This window comes from Bipolaris sorokiniana, assembly GCF_000338995.1.
Source record: "Bipolaris sorokiniana ND90Pr unplaced genomic scaffold COCSAscaffold_2, whole genome shotgun sequence".
In the NCBI taxonomy this organism is placed as follows: domain Eukaryota; kingdom Fungi; phylum Ascomycota; class Dothideomycetes; order Pleosporales; family Pleosporaceae; genus Bipolaris; species Bipolaris sorokiniana.
The window spans coordinates 101,200-116,453 of NW_006911896.1; the positions used below are offsets into that span (position 1 = coordinate 101,200).

Below are 15,254 nucleotides of genomic sequence, written 5' to 3' on the forward strand. Positions count from 1 at the left end.
GGGTTCTTTCTTCCCTCTCCTTTTCGTAGTCTGGATGTTTGTTTAGGCGTCGAGTACCATGTTTTTTCGTTACCAGCGTCTGGGATGGAAGGATATGGAGATATTATAGCATAGCATAGCGTTGTCCTTTTTTGTTGTTGTGGTTCCTCTATCCTGCATACAAATAGTTTTTTTTACAGCACCATCTTCATCTGCATGTCGGCGTTTAGGGATTAGAAGGGCTTGGTACCGTATATGTGCGAACAAAAGGGACTTAATATGGGATAAAAGCGTTACACAGCAACCAATGGAGCGATGAGTTACAAAAAAAATAGGCATTGTCATGGTGTTTTTTTTGGTATTCAACTCGGGCTGGTATATACACATTACTAGGCTAGACACTGCGTCCAAAGGGCCCAGGCAGTTGACAAGCTACTGGCTCTGCCTTCACAGTAGACCTAAACGCTTACTTGAAACGCTTCTCAGCCGCCTTCCAGTTGATAACATTCCAGATAGCCTTGAAGTACTCGGCCTTGCGGTTCTGGTAGTCGAGGTAGTAGGCGCTAGCATGGCGTTAGTATGGTACTTGTCTTTGCATTGAAACCGTCCAAGGACTTACTGCTCCCACGCGTCGACACCGAGGATGGGGCGGAACTGGCCAACCACAGGGTCCTGGTTGGCATATGTCTTGATCTGGATGCCGCCAGTCTGCGTGTCCTGCACCAGCCATGCCCATCCGCTGCCCTGAATGCCTGCGAGCGCAGTGTTGAATTTCTCCTTGAAAGCGTCAAGGCTGCCATAGTTGGTGTTGATGGCAGCAGCGAGAGCGCCAGATGGTGGCTCACCACCACCCTGGTTGGTGGGCGCGAGGTTCTCCCAGAACAGGGTGTGGTTAATGTGACCGCCGCCGTGGAAGTTGATGAGCGGCTGCAGGGCAATCTGAGCCTGGATATCCTGCTTCTGCTTGGCCTCGGCAATCTGCTCGCTGAAGTTGTTGAACGAGGTCACGTAGGTGTTGTGGTGGTTCTTGTGGTGTAGCTCCATGATCTTGCCCGAGATGGAGGGCTCGAGCGCGCCATAGTCGTCTATAGCCGTGTTAGAGCAAGAAAGGAACTCATTGGTTGATGGTGTGAATAGGCATACAAGAAAGGTCGGGCAGAGTAGCCTTTCCGCGAACAAAGGTGGTGCCGGCCAGTCCAGCCCGCGAGGTGAGGGGCGCGGCGGCTCGAGAAGCCGAGCGGAGGGCGGATGTGCGGAGAAGAGTGGTGTTCATTGTAGCTGCAATTGATGAGGGTAACAAGTCAATTGGGCTTGTCTGGTGGTGTTACAGTGGTGTGTCTTGCTGTTGGGGCTCTGGGGATGCTGCTGATTTATCGCCAGACATTTCGTCATAGCAGAAGATGCCGACCGCCGAGCTTGGGAGCTCCCCCTCGCCCTTGCAACGGCCATGGATCCCCCACCAATGATGCTCGCGCTACTTGGATAGTACGAATGCATTGTGCCCATCAGTCGCGATGAGCTGATCAATGTACATACATATCATTGTAAAGCCTTGACTGCAAACAACAACAGCCCATCACAAGAGCTGCCGCCATGTTCCCCCAACGTTGTGCAACCAACAAGCCTTGCGCGGCCGTTCTCGGACAATTGGACCAGTCAAGGGCCTTGGGGACGGGAGGCGACACATTTTTTTTGAACATCGCGTGCTTGCAGAGGAGACGTTCTTGGGGGCTCAATTTGGAATGATTTACTAATCAGTCACTTGGACTTGTCTGTCGTCTCACGCCATGTAGGCTGATTGAACTGCTCCCTGCGTTTTCTCGACTTTGGCCGTAGTCTGCGTTCCCGACTCGTCCATTCTTCTACCCCGCCAACGTCATCATGGCGCCTGTCAACGTTGTCCACCTACCCAACGGCCAGAATCTCACAGTAACGCCGGTATTTGGCGGTCTTTTCTTCAAGTCCAGCGACATCCAAACCCATTCGCATTTCCCGCCTGGTTGGACAGTTGTGCTCAATTCGGAAGATGAAGCTGCCGGCGAGGAACAGGAGCAACAGCTGCAGCCGCAGGAGGGTGAAGAAGACCTATTTCCTCCGCGTCGTGTGCATCGGTTCAAGCGACCAACCCTAACTGGCGACCACCTCTACATATCTTCCATCTCGAATCCGAGTAGCAATGAATTCAGGCCCGCTGCGTCACCGACGCGCCAAATCGCCATGATGCTGTGGGCGACGCTGTACTGGTATTTCCACCAGCCCGAGCCAACGCTGCAGGTCACAAACACACTGTCCAAGAATACGGCCGATGCAGGAAAGCCCAAAGGAGAGTGGCGCATCAACATCAACAGAGAAGGCGTGTTCAAGGGCAGGGTCGTGCTGCCCAAGCTCGAGCGCATGAGTCTTATAGCCACTGAGGATTCAACAGTGGGCTGCGCCCAAGACGAATCATCACCCGAAGGCTGGTCGCGCATGTTCGTTAGCCGGAGGACCTTTTGGCAGTTGGATCCTAGAATCTACCTCTTTACCCTTTCGCCGTTGGCTACACCCTTTCCAACAGCTTCACCATATCCTTCGCGACCGGCGTCGCCCGCCGCTGTAGCTGACGTGAAAAAAGAACAGCAGACGGATCAGATCTCGCAAGGTCTGTGGTCGCCCACCGCACCGGGTCCCTTCCACTCGAGCTCGCACCTGCCCACCTACTATCCTCCGCCCCCAGCGCAGTATGTCTTCACGAACAATACCCGCCACCCCATACGTCCGAAGCCACCGCGGCAGGGTGAGGTACTATACACCAGATACATTCCCAGCGTTGGACAATACCTATCATTCCGTGTGGCTTCGCTTTCAGCAAAGGCAGTGCGTCATCAAGGTCCTGTGTCTGACCACGTACCTAATCCGTATCGGCTGAGTGGCACTGCCGCACCCGATTCTCCAACCTCTGTGACGAACAATGGCATGTCTGATGTGGAATACCTGCACAAGTGGATGAACGATGCCCGCGTCTCACACTTTTGGGGTGAAGCAGGCCCTCAGTCCCACCAAGAAGAGTTCCTCAAGAATGGCTTGCGGTCGAAAAATTCTTTCCCTGTCATCGGATGTTGGGATGGAAAACCTTTTGGCTACTTTGAGATCTACTGGGTCAAGGAGGATAACCTTGGCAAGTATTTGCCTATGGTCGGTGACTATGACCGAGGCTTTCATTGTTTGGTGGGCGAACAGGAGTTTCGGGGTCCGCATAGGATCAGGATATGGCTAAGCGCGTTAGTGCACTACTGTTGGCTTGCGGACAACCGGACTGAAAGAGTCATGCTTGAGCCAAGGGTCGACAACGAAAAGTAAGTATTGCACCAGGAAACTTTCCGTCGGAACACTATACTTACGATTGCAGGCTTGCAAACTATCTCCAAGAAGCTGGTTTCTACAAGGAGCGCGAGATTAGTCTCCCGCACAAGCAGAGCAACCTTTTCAAGATCAATCGCGACGTGTGGCGAGGGCCAGCACTGTGAGCCCGCGGAGACGGGAATAATTGTGGAGTTGGGCAGAGCCGCATGAACGCCCGCTTGGGGAATAGAATTTTGTGGAGTACCCAAGGGGAGGGGAGATAGCACGGTCCAGGCTATGTTTGCGTACATAGTACTACAGTCGAATACATGCATGTCTATTATGCCGATTGTCGTCCTAATGCCGGCCTGTCAGAAATCGTATCGAACAGGATTGGTACCGATGGATAGCCTGAGAAATCTGAGATTTCCCCCGCCACCTTGTTGGGTTGGTTGCGGAGTGCGTCTTCGATATTTTTTCTTGGCACCCAGGTACCGCCGTCCTGTACATAGAATTTTGCAAATCCCGCACCCCTTCCATTGGCGCTTGTTTTGGGCAGATGATGTTGTAAAATCAAATGAAAACCCGTGTATAACAGTATGAGTCCAAGTTGAATGGGTTCATTTCGACGCTGTCGATTCCATGGAGAGGCGTTCCCAATGGTGCAATGCTTAATGTGGGGGTCTAGCGAGATCCAAAAGTTTTTTGACTACACGTGAGATCGTCACTCTTGCCCAACATTCTACGTACAGATAGTAGATTCACCGCGATTGGCGCAAGCACACAACATATGGACACTGCTTTCCATATCCATTGTGAACGCCACTGCCGATATACCTGCTGCCCTGATTACTAGATTGGGCTTAACGCAAACACTACTACTTAAGTGAGCTCCTACGCAGTTTCAATCCTCACTTCTCACAATCACTTCCTCACAGAGGTTTGGTTCAGTCTCATCTCCTTGCTCACTTTCAACACTGGTCCCCTACCTATATAAGGACCGATCCGGTACACTGCTAGCCCACACCTGCCAACCACTCAACACCTACAACTACCCCACACACCATGGCCTCCGGCACCTACACCACGCCTTTGACGGGCCGCTGGAGCTCTTCTGAGATGTCGCACCTCTTCTCCAAGGAGAATCGTCATTCAACCTGGCGCAAACTCTGGCTCTACCTCGCAGAGTCAGAGAAAGAGCTCGGCGTCGATGGCATCACTGATGAAGCATTGACCCAGATGCGAGAGCATCTGACTCTGACCAACGAGGACTTTGCTGTAGCTGCTGCTGAGGAGAAGCTGAGGAGGCACGATGTAATGGCCCACGTTCACGCTTTCGGTCAGGTTGCCCCTGCTGCCGCAGGAATTATTCACTACGGAGTAAGTCGATCATGTTTACCGCGTTGCTACTGAGGACGCAAGAGCTGACAGAATACAAGGCAACTAGCTGCTACGTGACTGACAACGCTGAGCTTCTGCTGATGCGCGATGCTCTGGATCTTCTCATTCCCAAACTCGCTAAGGTCATCTCCAACCTCCGTTCCTTTGCCCTGAAGTGGAAGTCTGAGCCTGCACTTGCCTACACGCACCTTCAGCCTGCCCAGCTCATCACTGTTGGTAAGCGCGCTGCTCATTGGGCTCAGGATCTTCTCTTCGATCTCGAGGACCTCGAACGCGTGCGTGAACGTCTGCTACTTCGCGGTGCTCAGGGTACTACGGGAACGCAAGCCTCTTTCTTGGAAATCTTCAAGGGAGACGGCGACAAGTGCGATCGACTCAACGAGCTGCTGTGCAAGAAGACTGGATTCCCGTCTTGCTACACAGTCTCTTCCCAGACGTACACTAGAAAGGTTGATTTGATCGTCGCAAACGCAGTCTGCGGCCTTGGTTCGAGCGCAAAGAAGATCACTGGCGACATCCGTAACCTGGCGAGCTACAAGGAACTCGAGGAGCCTTTCGAGTCCACCCAGATCGGTTCATCGGCCATGGCCTACAAGCGCAACCCCATGCGTTCGGAGCGCGTTGCCAGCTTGTCGCGCGCACTCCTGGGAAAGCACGCAGCCTTTGCTCAGACACACGCGGACCAAGGTTTTGAGCGCACCCTCGACGACTCTGCAGTGCGTCGCATGGATATTCCCGAGATGTTCCTCCTCGCCGACGCGATCCTGCTCTCGCTTGATAATGTGACTTCTGGCCTTGTCGTATATCCCAAGCGCATTGATGCACGCATTCAAGCAGAGCTCCCCTTCATGATTACCGAGTCTATAATCATGCGCCTTGTTGCCAAGGGAGCCTCCCGTCAGGATGCTCACGAAGAGATCCGCGTGCTGTCACACGAAGCAGGTTATCAGGTCAAGAATGAAGGCCAGGCCAACGATCTTGTTGAGCGTATCCGCAAGACTGAGTTCTTCAAGCCCATTTGGGGCGAGCTCGATGAGATGATGGATAGCAAGCTGTATATCGGACGCAGTGAGCGCATTGTTGAGAAGGTGTGTGGTGACCTCGAAAAACACTTGGCCAAGTACAAGGATTACATCGAGAACACCAAGACCAGTGAGTTGCATGTCTGAGGCACATGAGCATGGATTGCATTAGAAATATAATATCAAGTGAAATATGTGAAACGTGTGAAACCTGAAGGCGGGAACGTCTGGTCGGAATTATGATGCGGAATGTATGATGGGAAAAGGGAATTCGGTTTTATGAAAAGGCGTATGGTGGAAAAGGGAAGGAAGCTTGATTCAAAGCAGCTCCATAGCAAGTGAGCAAAAGTAATGAAACTCATCATGAAAATAACTTTTTTGAACGATGCAACTTCCCACTTTCTGCCTGCTTCCAAGTCCTTGATTATGTCAGGGGAATATCTGGTGAAATTTCAAGCCAGGGTATTTAACAACGTTAATTTTTCCTCAATTATTTGTATTGACTGATATGGAGGGCTCTCTGGAGTAGCTAGATGCAATTTCTTGAAGATTATGTTCGCAGTAGTTAGTCAAGACGAAAATATCAAAAAAAGCTTCTTCGGCACTAAAACGTAAAAACACCTTTTTATGGTCTCTGAAATCGTCAAGGAATTGATTTTGACATTAAATTGTGTTCCAGCAATCGGATGTTTTTGTTGGTTTTGGAAGGGGGGAGAGATTCGAGAACGATCTTCCTTGGTGGATATAATTAGTTCTCGTGACTGAGAGCGTGGTAGAGTAATGTAGAAAAAGGAGGTGTGTTTTAATGTCCTTGCCTACAACTCTATTGCATTGATAAAATATGTTTAAAAGTAGAAAACCCAGCAAAGGAAGAATATACCATAATTCATTAATATGCACACCTATGCAGGCGACCCCGTATAAACAAGACGAGCCCAATAACTCCGTTATATGACTCTCCTTCCCTATTCCGAAGAGGCAACCCCACCAAACGCCAGGCAATTAAATCCGCCCTGAGAATCTACCCAACCATAAAAGACGAAGAAGTGGTATAGAGCGATATACAAATGGCAACGAAGACGATGCTCTCCTTAAACAACCCCAACAAAAACACCCACAAAATGTATTATATGCACAGAGAAAAGAAGTCACCAAGCGAGAACAAGAACATGTAACCCTAGTACTTTCTCCCCCGTCGACGCGGTAAGCCCGATTCCATACCAGTAGACGTAGGTGCCGCAATACCCGAATGACCAACCATGACTTTCGGTGCTGGAATACCCTTCTTCGGCGTAGCATCTGTTAAGCCTGCGGCGCGGATGGAGTTTTCTTTTCCTTCTACCGAGCTAGTTAATTGCGGTAAGACGACTTTTTTGGGTGCAGCTAGCCGGCTTTTGCGTTGCATGGGGAGCGATGAGGATGATACCCCAACGGGTGCTACGTCTAGAGATGGCAGTTTGGTTTCGGATACGCTTGAGGAAACGCTGCTGTCGATTGAGGTGGGTGCCACGGGCATCTTCTTTGCCTTGGCTACTTTTGGCTTGGGTATTTGCTGGTGTTTTTGCTGTGTTCCTTTGTCCTGGCTTGTCTCTTTTTCTTCTTGCACTGCTTCCGGAAGGAGAGATGATGGAGCGGCCAAACCCTTTGCTGGAGTACCGTTGGCAGTGCCTAGGCCCCTGACTCTCCGGATCTTTGGTGTAGAAGTCTTGCTCGTCTTTTCCTTCTTTTTCTTCTTTGGCTCAGACCCAGTGTCTGAGAAGCTTAACTCGTCTGGGGTAGCCAGCGATTCTGCCTCAGCTAGGGCATTGGCGATAGTATCCGGGTTCTCTTGGTAGTATGCTAGCTGCTCATCCCAACGTACGTTCTTGCCGACGATAATTTCCTTGGGAGTATCGTCAATTGGTGGTAGGGTCATTGCATCCATTTGAGCCTTCATCAAACGAACAATGACACCGAATGCGCCTTGCTTATTCTTGCGTGTGTTTGCACGGGTCAAGTCTGCCAGGACTTTTGCATCGTCCTTCTTCAGGACAACTACTTCGTTTCCGTCATTGCGGCGGATGGCGATCTTGGGCGCTGGTATCGGTCCAGTTGACGCCGGCGCAGGTAGGCGCGACTTCTTGGCTCTCGATGAGCGTCTCGTAGTCTTTTCGTTTGTTTCGTCTGCATCTTCTGGCGCTGTTGAGGCTGGTGTAGGTGATGGCAGAGCTTCGCTAGGTGCGCTCAGTGTGGGCGTTTGCGAAAAATCAAGCGTCAAATCAATGTTGTGTTTGGCTGGCGAGTTGGGGTCTTTCTCTTCAAGAGCCTTTCTGGGAGAGGCTAAAGCATGACGAACGACATCTGAATCGCGACGATTCTGCAACGACTCCCTTCGATGTGTGGTGATGGCAGCCTTTTCGGCTTTGCTGGCGGCTGCGCGGTTGAGAAAGTCTTTTAGCATGGCCGTATCATCGTCGAAAGCGACCGTTACAGTGGTATCTTCGAAACCAGATGCTAGGCGAGGTGGAGGCGAATGAAGTTTTCGAGGCGTAGGTGAGGCGGGTTTCGACGTGCTCAACGAGAGTGCCAAGCCATCTGTAATGTCTTCTGTGGGCGCCTCATCCATGGTATGGTCCTCGAATGTTACAGAATCGCTGTCAGTGGCGGCTTCGTCGGCAGTAGGGCTGGCCTCATCACCCATGGAGTCGTCTTTAAGGTCATCCTCAGCGATCTGATGAGCTTGCACTTGCTTGGACAAGGAATCATCGCCTTGTGTAGCCATAGAAGAGGTTTCCTGCATTGTTTTCTGATAATCCCTTAGGATATCTAGCTGGAGAGATGCTTCGGTAAATTCTTCTTCAGGATCACATTCTTCAGAAGGACTAGGTGTGTTTTCCTCCTCTACGTCGTCCTCTGCGTTTTCTGTGTCTGACTCGGTTGGCAATGCCGCTTCGGGATTGTCTTCTGTCGTAGCCTGGTCTTCTTCGTGTGACGGTGGAGGTGACGAAGACTTGATATCGTTGGTTGGCAAGGCGGGGTACTGGATCTCAGTGAGAGACTCAGGCAACTGGTCTATGCTGTGTGAATCTTGATCTTGTAGCTTAGTCTTGCCGATATTGGCCTTCTCCTCGGGCTGCTCCGCAATGTCTTCTATGGCCGTTTCTGACTCTCCCTCAATGGCTTGAATCTGTGGCAGCTCGGGGTAAGAAACCTTGGCAGGAGAACGGAATAGATTGGCAAGTGTTGTATCCTCGGCAGACCGAGAATCGGTGTCTTGTTCCATGTCTTGGTGTCCATCTAAACTCTCGCGGTCCGGAAGGTCGTCTGTGGTAGTTGTGTCCAGATTAAATGCGAAAGCAGGCGTCTTGTGCGCGTCTACTGGGCTTGTGGCTGCGTCTTCTTGGCCCTGCATGGCCTCATCTGGCTCGTTGAAGCTTGCACTATCGCCTTCTATCAGATCATAACTGTGGTCTTCTCCCTCGTCGTCGCCAGTTGGTTCGTTGTCAGCAAAAGGGGTCGCTCGCTTCCCTGAAAGCGCGTCAGTGAATTATAGATAGCCATGCGCTGGTAAAAGACCTACTCGGCAACACGCTCTTCCTGCGGTCCCAGCGCGTGGCCTTGAAGGCGCGCTTCTTTGCATTGGGCCTAGTCGAGGTCTTCTCCATGGCCTTGGGGCTAATGTGCTGACGCCTCTTGACAGGTCTAGAGAGCGCATCTTGCTCCTCGTCATCAGCATCGTCCTGAGGGGTGTTGTCGACACGCGATCTTAGGTTGAATCTTCGCCAGATCTTCTTCTCCTTTCCCTGGCCAATGCGCTTGACCTCTTGCTTGCGCTCCCATGCGCGGGGTATTTTGGTAACAGGAAGGGTGCTGGGATCGAAAAGGGCGGCATCGGAATCATTCCAGGTGGTGTTGAACAGTGTTGTTTTGGCAGTCGGTGTGGCGCGTTTGCGCGGCGAGGGGGCCATGACGTCGACAAGGGGAAAAGAATGCTACACTGACAGAAAAGTCAAGGACGCGCAAACATGGGGACTGTAGTTGTGAGGGCCGTTAGTATCGTCGCATAGGGTTGATGTTGTGTGAGTGCTGTATGTGTGTGTGCAAGTATGCGCTGTCTGTATGTATGTAAACAAAGGCTAAGATAGGGCGCTAACATGCAAAGCAGGGATGACGACGGGGCAGCTCCGCACACGCCAAGCAAAGGCCATGCCCGCTGCGGGAAACTTTTGACCCGCCGGTGATCAACAACGACGACGACAGCGACGACGACAATATCTTGTTGCAATCCATTCACGTCCCGGGCGACTCTGTAACGATCATGGTCCCAAAGCCTCAAGGTAGTGCCGTTCAATCGGCCACTCATCGCCCTCTCCCACCGCTCCCCAAGCTCCGCGTCCGACGACCAAACAAGCCAGAGGTGAACCCATGCCTCGGCGCAATGTCCTCAGTTCTGGGTATGTTTTCGCTGGAGGATTATATAATTCGGAAATGTATTATTAAAATTGGCGCGGGCTGACACGTCTGCAATAGGGTGCTGGGCTTCGTCGGGTTACAGCATACAAGCATGCGCACAGCTTGAACAGAAATTGCGCCAGTGCATGGATGCTCCAGTATGTGCACTCGCTTCTATATGCGGATATACAAGTGGTTTCTAACCAATACTCCAGCGAGACCCCAACCAAAAGAAGAACAACATCAACTACCACCTCTCGCGAATGTACCCCAAGATTGTTGGCCCTCACAAGCGCAACTAGACGGCCTGTATCTTATTCTCTTTGTACACTACTCATACCCACGCCACGGCAGCCGCACGAAACAGCATCACGGAGGAGTTTTATCGCTTTTGGATCATCACTTGGCGTTATGGAGACGAAGGCTGTAGATAGGTCGTGCTAAGGAAGAGTCGGACGTTTGCACATGTTGAGTCTTGAGACCAATCTCTACTTGGAACCCTTTGCCATGATCACGTGTTGAGTACGCGCAGAAATGTGAAGCAAGGAAGAGGTCAGGCTAGGCTAAACCATTCACGCAATCAGCCTCACGAGGTGAGGCTGGCTACTTAGTCTCATGTGGCCCAACACGAAAACTAGGCCAGTGCGACCAAACTCCAAGGTCCGCCCTTTGCGCACGACCATTTGTGGCTTTGTTTGTTCTGTCTTGGGCCAGCGCTTACCACATTCTACCACAACTCATCCCTCAAGACCCTCCAACAGCGCCCGTCTTGCGAATCGTCGTGTATTGGTTGAGGCAATGCAACTCGGTCCCACACATTTTCCCAAGTGCAAAGCTCTTCTTTGTCTGCCTCAGCCTCTCACTTGCATGTCGATGCCCACTAAGGCGTGCTACAAATCACCTCCAGCCATCCGGGAATTATTGCAACAGTACTCGTCTTCGTCATTTTGCATGAATATGCTGTGTCCCGTTCGCTCAACATGCCCACTTTACCTATATTTACGTCCTGTTGATCTGCCACATGCACGCTCAGACCCACCCACTCTACACCACCACCAGTGCGCAATCCTACGCTTGTCCCGATTCGGCACAAATATACAATCTACTCGTTCCACCAGTGGTCAACTACTCTATCGTCCAGTCCAAGACAAGATAACCGAGGTGTGATTGGAGAGAGTGTGAGGAATGCCTTGCATGCTCATACTGACGCTTGCCCCCATGCTACCGTGACATTTCCTCATGATCGCACCACGATACCGCTTTCGATTGGATCGCCAGGGACATGACCCGATTGCTATAGGTAGGGGAGGCTCTGAAGCTGCCCTGGCCGCAGTAAGTGTTGCTGGGGTATTCTCCCTCGCTCTCACTGCGCTCAGCCGCCGCACACTCTCCGCCATACTGCTTACTTATGTACCCTCTATCTTATTGCCTCTGCCTCGCCATTTAGATATCGCCTTGAGAGAAGAACCTCCCGAGTACATGGAAACACAATGACGACTACTCTTTTCGCCCTCGCCTTTCTGGCGCCAGCAATCGCAAACGCAGTAGCGCTGTCAAGAGCGACACCAGAGCTTACACATTTCGTCCCTTCAGTGGATATATGGGGTTCCGCGCCAACAGCAGCAGCACAATTGCCCTTATCTCTATCCAAACGCCAGGCCAGTGGAAACTATTACACATGCGGCTTCGTCTCCGGATCGCCAGGTCAGTCTTCCTCGCCCACTCGAAGCTACCAACTTACTCACTTCAAAAAAGACAGCCCAATAACATGCGCAAACCCGACCCAGACCTGCGCAACAAACACCTTCTTCGGCATCCACGGCTGCTGCGACCCAGCATCAAATACCCCCTGCACACTCCCCACCTCCTGCATCGCATCCACCGCCATGACCGCCTCATGTACAAACACCGCCTGCTCATCCGACGAAGCAATCGTAAAATGCACAGCCAGCACCGCTCAAGAATGCTACCAATGGCACTTCATCTACGAAAACATGGTAATGACACAGCATGGTTGCGCCGAAACAGCTTTTACTAGCACTGCGTACCGTTCCCCTGGTATGGACATGTTGTTACCGAGTAATACGAAAACAGGGAAAAGGGAAACTGTTACTGCAACTGTGACTACGAGGGAAGTTGTTTCCGGCATTCCTACTCTTTCTGCTGTGACGGAAGATAAAGATACGACGACTTCTGAAGGAAGGAAAACAAGCCTAGGGGCTGTGATAGGGGGTACAGTTGGTGCTTGCGTCTTCGTCTGTTTCCTTGGTTTTGTGGTTTTTCTGGCGTGGAGGCGGTGGAGGAATTTGAAGGGGCAAAATGCGCAGTGCTACCAGCAGCAGCAGCAGCAGCAGCAGTCAATGGTGGAATATCATGCTGCTGTGTGTGAAGCTGCAAAAAAGGCTTGGGATCATCAGTGTGGGGTGGTAGCGTGTGAGAGGGAGATTTGCATGGGGGGTGGTGTGGGTGTTGTCGAGATGGATGGGACACAGAGACCTGTTGAAGCGCCGACGAGAGAGAAGTGAATATAATTTGAATCATGTTTTGTTTTCAAATCAGAGCTTTACATACTGTCACCATTTCAAATCCAAGCCACTGATTTCGTGACAATATATGACATTTGATGCTTCACGCAGACTATGAATCTCATATATTACTGTAGATAGACCCATCAGCTCTCCTTTACAGAAGCAACAAAAGCACAATCATCACAAAAATCTACTCTTCCTCAACCTACCACATCAAATCAACCTGCTCCATCTCAAGGTGGTGGCCAACATCCCCCTTGCCTCCATCATATCCCCCGCCTGTCGCACTACGCTCCTCCTCCTGCTTCTCCTCTTGCTCCTCTTCTTGTTCCTCCTCCTCTATAGGCACCCAACTCATCGGCCGACAATCCTCAAGCGAATAATGCTGATCAGGCTTGAACCAACATTTTTTCTGCCCCGTCGACTTGGGGCCCTTGCAATCCTCCTTTTGACACAAGTGCCCAAAGATACAAAGCTTCCTTCTACACTCACTTTTCCTGGGACACGGAGTGCGCTTCACAAGGTACTCGAGTACGCGCCTGACTTGTGCGTCGAGCTCGCTGTGGTCAAACTTGCAGTCATAAGATGTGCAACTGCCCTCAAGATGAAACGCGTTGCACGGTTTGGCCTTGTGAAAACGCGTGTTGTATGCCTTCCAGTCATGTGCGGAGGGTTGCGGATAGTATGGGTCGAGGCGCTGGAGGTTTTTGTTCACGGGAATGAAGCCTGGTACAGACTCTTCAGGAAGGACGGAAGAGATTCTACTTCGATCACCCAGGGGAGCTTGGGAAGTTTGAGATGATTCTGCAGGAGCCTGTGCCCAGGATGATTCTGAGAGAGCGTGTAGTGTTGGGCTTAGAAGTAGCTTAGAGTCCTGACCGCCATCACCACCATTGACACTGCTAGTCAAACTGCTGGGGTCGTGTGGGAAGGTGCATTTTCCACCAGCGCGACAAAATCCCTTTTGGAAGTGTCTGCACACCGGTTTCTTCTTGACCGGTCCAGTTAGCATGCTCTGTGGTGCTTGGTCGCGTAGGGGTGGACTGTCCCATCGGGCAGGCTCAGGCTCGGGCTCCACAAAGTCATTTGATTCTTCAGGTGATGAGTCGCCAAATGCAGACTCCGTTGCGCTCACTGGTCCACTACGTCTCCATGAACTCCCATGGGGGGGTTGTAGTCCGTTTGTCAGTGCAGGAGAAAAGCGACCGGATGCAGACTCTGCTACGCTCACAGAGTCGTTTCGTCTCCACGATTCTTTATGTAGGGCCGCTAATCCAGGTTTCAGTATGGGTTGTTGCAACGGCGCTTTTTGTTTGAGCGGAATAGGCGTCGCCGGTTTATTGACCGGTGGCACAGAGGACACTCCAGACCAACTAAAGACTGTGGGGAACTGGGTCACCTCCAAGTTGAATTGATGAAATTCTGGGTGCCATTTGCCGCCTTGTACGAGCGTGACCTTGTCACGTGCACCATTATAGGATACGAGTAGGGACTGATAAGCCGGGTCGTTACAGGCCGCGAACAGAATGTGACTGCAGGCCGCATCTTCGGACGCAAACTTGAATTGGTCTGCAGTACATTAGTCGTTGTCTTATAATTGTCTTAAGAAGTCAGTAACTATACCTCTGATTTTGATCCTGGTACCCTCTTCATCCAAGGTATCAATGAAGTCGAAGAGACTAAGGGCACGTGTGAAACCGGAAGTGAAAGACGCTAGAGATCGCTTCTCCATCCCAGTCAACTTTAGCCTTGCGAGCTGCTTGGACAAGTTGGTGAGATCGGCGTAAATGCGTACAATTACGCGTCTGGGCACAGTCTGCGATATGCTTTGTATATATTTTTCTATAGCATCATTGAGCTTGCGAGCAGCGCGCATGCCGCCTTCTTCCTTATCGCGGATAAGCTCCTCATTGAACTGTGCAGAGTCAGACAAGTCATTCCATGCAAAGCTGAAAACTCACAATATAGTCGTTTCCATCGACTAGTACAAGGACATAGGAATCAAGCGGCTTTTTTGCTGCAGTTACAGTAGGTGTTCCCACTGTAAATGGCTTTGAAATAGTGTTGGTTACCATGTCCTCGTAGGCTTTCTTAAGTACTTTGTACTCGTTGAGCAATTGACGATACTCTGCGAGAAGGTTCTAAGTGGGGGGTTAGTAGAGTATGGGGGAAGTAAGCGGATCTCGATATTCTCCTACGTCCAAATCAATCCGTCTTTCCTGATCACGTTCTTTGAACTGCTCCAAACGCGCGCCAAGCGAGTCGATTTTCTTTTCTGGTAGCATAGCGGCTGTGGTGCGACGTTACTATCGGCTTATGGCTGCAGATCTACTTCGGTCAAACAGCAGGCCGATGAGTTAATGGGGCGATGAATAAGAAATCCAGATCAATTGGAACTAGTACAGCCTCATAGTCAACCACGCTATGGATATTTTATATGTGGAGCGGAGTGTGTCGGCGCGCCTGCTTGCTGACGTAGGCAGGCAGTCTGAGTGGTCTGAGTGGCCTGTGCAGTAATTTAGCGCCCCTTATCGTCGTCATGTGACAGAAGAACTAGCCTCGCTCTTTCGCA

The 15,254-nt window shown here is 51.2% G+C and overlaps 8 protein-coding genes across 8 annotated transcripts; 5 read left to right on the plus strand and 3 right to left on the minus strand.

Annotated features, from left to right (window-relative positions):
- Positions 1–311: 311 nt before the first annotated feature.
- On the minus strand, positions 312–1,367 carry COCSADRAFT_32877 (uncharacterized protein). The gene is made up of 3 exons (XM_007697203.1): positions 1,123–1,367; positions 599–1,064; positions 312–542 (listed from the first exon to the last, which is right to left on the minus strand). Exons 1-3 carry the CDS (start codon positions 1,250–1,252, stop codon positions 446–448), a joined length of 693 nt encoding a protein of 230 aa, XP_007695393.1. The 5' UTR covers positions 1,253–1,367; the 3' UTR covers positions 312–445.
- Positions 1,368–1,529: 162 nt separating this feature from the next.
- Positions 1,530–3,704, plus strand: COCSADRAFT_107750 (uncharacterized protein). The gene is made up of 2 exons (XM_007697478.1): positions 1,530–3,314; positions 3,368–3,704. Exons 1-2 carry the CDS (start codon positions 1,861–1,863, stop codon positions 3,483–3,485), a joined length of 1,572 nt encoding a protein of 523 aa, XP_007695668.1. The 5' UTR covers positions 1,530–1,860; the 3' UTR covers positions 3,486–3,704.
- A 337-nt stretch (positions 3,705–4,041) lies between these two features.
- On the plus strand, positions 4,042–6,112 carry COCSADRAFT_177842 (uncharacterized protein). Its single transcript, XM_007697479.1, has 2 exons — positions 4,042–4,680; positions 4,740–6,112. Exons 1-2 carry the CDS (start codon positions 4,366–4,368, stop codon positions 5,868–5,870), a joined length of 1,446 nt encoding a protein of 481 aa, XP_007695669.1. The 5' UTR covers positions 4,042–4,365; the 3' UTR covers positions 5,871–6,112.
- A 426-nt stretch (positions 6,113–6,538) lies between these two features.
- COCSADRAFT_177843 (uncharacterized protein) lies at positions 6,539–9,781 on the minus strand. Its single transcript, XM_007697480.1, has 2 exons — positions 9,283–9,781; positions 6,539–9,230 (listed from the first exon to the last, which is right to left on the minus strand). The coding sequence occupies exons 1-2, from the start codon at positions 9,668–9,670 to the stop codon at positions 6,901–6,903; spliced, it is 2,718 nt and encodes a 905-aa protein (XP_007695670.1). The 5' UTR covers positions 9,671–9,781; the 3' UTR covers positions 6,539–6,900.
- Positions 9,782–10,020: 239 nt separating this feature from the next.
- COCSADRAFT_156390 (uncharacterized protein) lies at positions 10,021–10,456 on the plus strand (the record flags this gene model as incomplete). The annotated part of the gene is made up of 3 exons (XM_007697481.1): positions 10,021–10,156; positions 10,233–10,312; positions 10,370–10,456. 3 exons carry the CDS (start codon positions 10,021–10,023, stop codon positions 10,454–10,456), a joined length of 303 nt encoding a protein of 100 aa, XP_007695671.1.
- Positions 10,457–10,613: 157 nt separating this feature from the next.
- On the plus strand, positions 10,614–11,611 carry COCSADRAFT_266677 (uncharacterized protein). The gene has a single exon (XM_007697482.1). It carries the CDS (start codon positions 10,770–10,772, stop codon positions 11,319–11,321), a length of 552 nt encoding a protein of 183 aa, XP_007695672.1. The 5' UTR covers positions 10,614–10,769; the 3' UTR covers positions 11,322–11,611.
- Positions 11,612–11,644: 33 nt separating this feature from the next.
- Positions 11,645–12,686, plus strand: COCSADRAFT_132992 (uncharacterized protein; the record flags this gene model as incomplete). Its single annotated transcript, XM_007697483.1, has 2 exons — positions 11,645–11,858; positions 11,910–12,686. The coding sequence occupies 2 exons, from the start codon at positions 11,645–11,647 to the stop codon at positions 12,677–12,679; spliced, it is 984 nt and encodes a 327-aa protein (XP_007695673.1). The 3' UTR covers positions 12,680–12,686.
- Positions 12,687–12,727: 41 nt separating this feature from the next.
- On the minus strand, positions 12,728–15,124 carry COCSADRAFT_32880 (uncharacterized protein). Its single transcript, XM_007697204.1, has 4 exons — positions 14,881–15,124; positions 14,644–14,823; positions 14,306–14,597; positions 12,728–14,251 (listed from the first exon to the last, which is right to left on the minus strand). The coding sequence occupies exons 1-4, from the start codon at positions 14,965–14,967 to the stop codon at positions 12,888–12,890; spliced, it is 1,923 nt and encodes a 640-aa protein (XP_007695394.1). The 5' UTR covers positions 14,968–15,124; the 3' UTR covers positions 12,728–12,887.
- Positions 15,125–15,254: the final 130 nt, after the last annotated feature.

Bases quoted from the DNA above. Each gene is read 5' to 3' on its own strand.
- COCSADRAFT_32877 (XM_007697203.1), bottom strand. From the start codon at position 1,252: ATGAACACCACTCTTCTCCGCACATCCGCCCTCCGCTCGGCTTCTCGA. The intron at 1,065-1,122 runs GTATGCCTATTC...ACACGGCTATAG, and splicing joins TACTCTGCCCGACCTTTCTT to ACGACTATGGCGCGCTCGAG. The intron at 543-598 runs GTAAGTCCTTGG...ACGCCATGCTAG, and splicing joins GGTGTCGACGCGTGGGAGCA to CGCCTACTACCTCGACTACC.
- COCSADRAFT_107750 (XM_007697478.1), top strand. From the start codon at position 1,861: ATGGCGCCTGTCAACGTTGTCCACCTACCCAACGGCCAGAATCTCACA. The intron at 3,315-3,367 runs GTAAGTATTGCA...TTACGATTGCAG, and splicing joins CCAAGGGTCGACAACGAAAA to GCTTGCAAACTATCTCCAAG.
- COCSADRAFT_177842 (XM_007697479.1), top strand. From the start codon at position 4,366: ATGGCCTCCGGCACCTACACCACGCCTTTGACGGGCCGCTGGAGCTCT. The intron at 4,681-4,739 runs GTAAGTCGATCA...ACAGAATACAAG, and splicing joins CAGGAATTATTCACTACGGA to GCAACTAGCTGCTACGTGAC.
- COCSADRAFT_177843 (XM_007697480.1), bottom strand. From the start codon at position 9,670: ATGGCCCCCTCGCCGCGCAAACGCGCCACACCGACTGCCAAAACAACA. The intron at 9,231-9,282 runs GTAGGTCTTTTA...ACGCGCTTTCAG, and splicing joins CAGGAAGAGCGTGTTGCCGA to GGAAGCGAGCGACCCCTTTT.
- COCSADRAFT_266677 (XM_007697482.1), top strand. From the start codon at position 10,770: ATGTGGCCCAACACGAAAACTAGGCCAGTGCGACCAAACTCCAAGGTC.
- COCSADRAFT_32880 (XM_007697204.1), bottom strand. From the start codon at position 14,967: ATGCTACCAGAAAAGAAAATCGACTCGCTTGGCGCGCGTTTGGAGCAG. The intron at 14,824-14,880 runs GTAGGAGAATAT...CCCCCCACTTAG, and splicing joins AAAGACGGATTGATTTGGAC to AACCTTCTCGCAGAGTATCG. The intron at 14,252-14,305 runs GTATAGTTACTG...AATGTACTGCAG, and splicing joins TACCAGGATCAAAATCAGAG to ACCAATTCAAGTTTGCGTCC.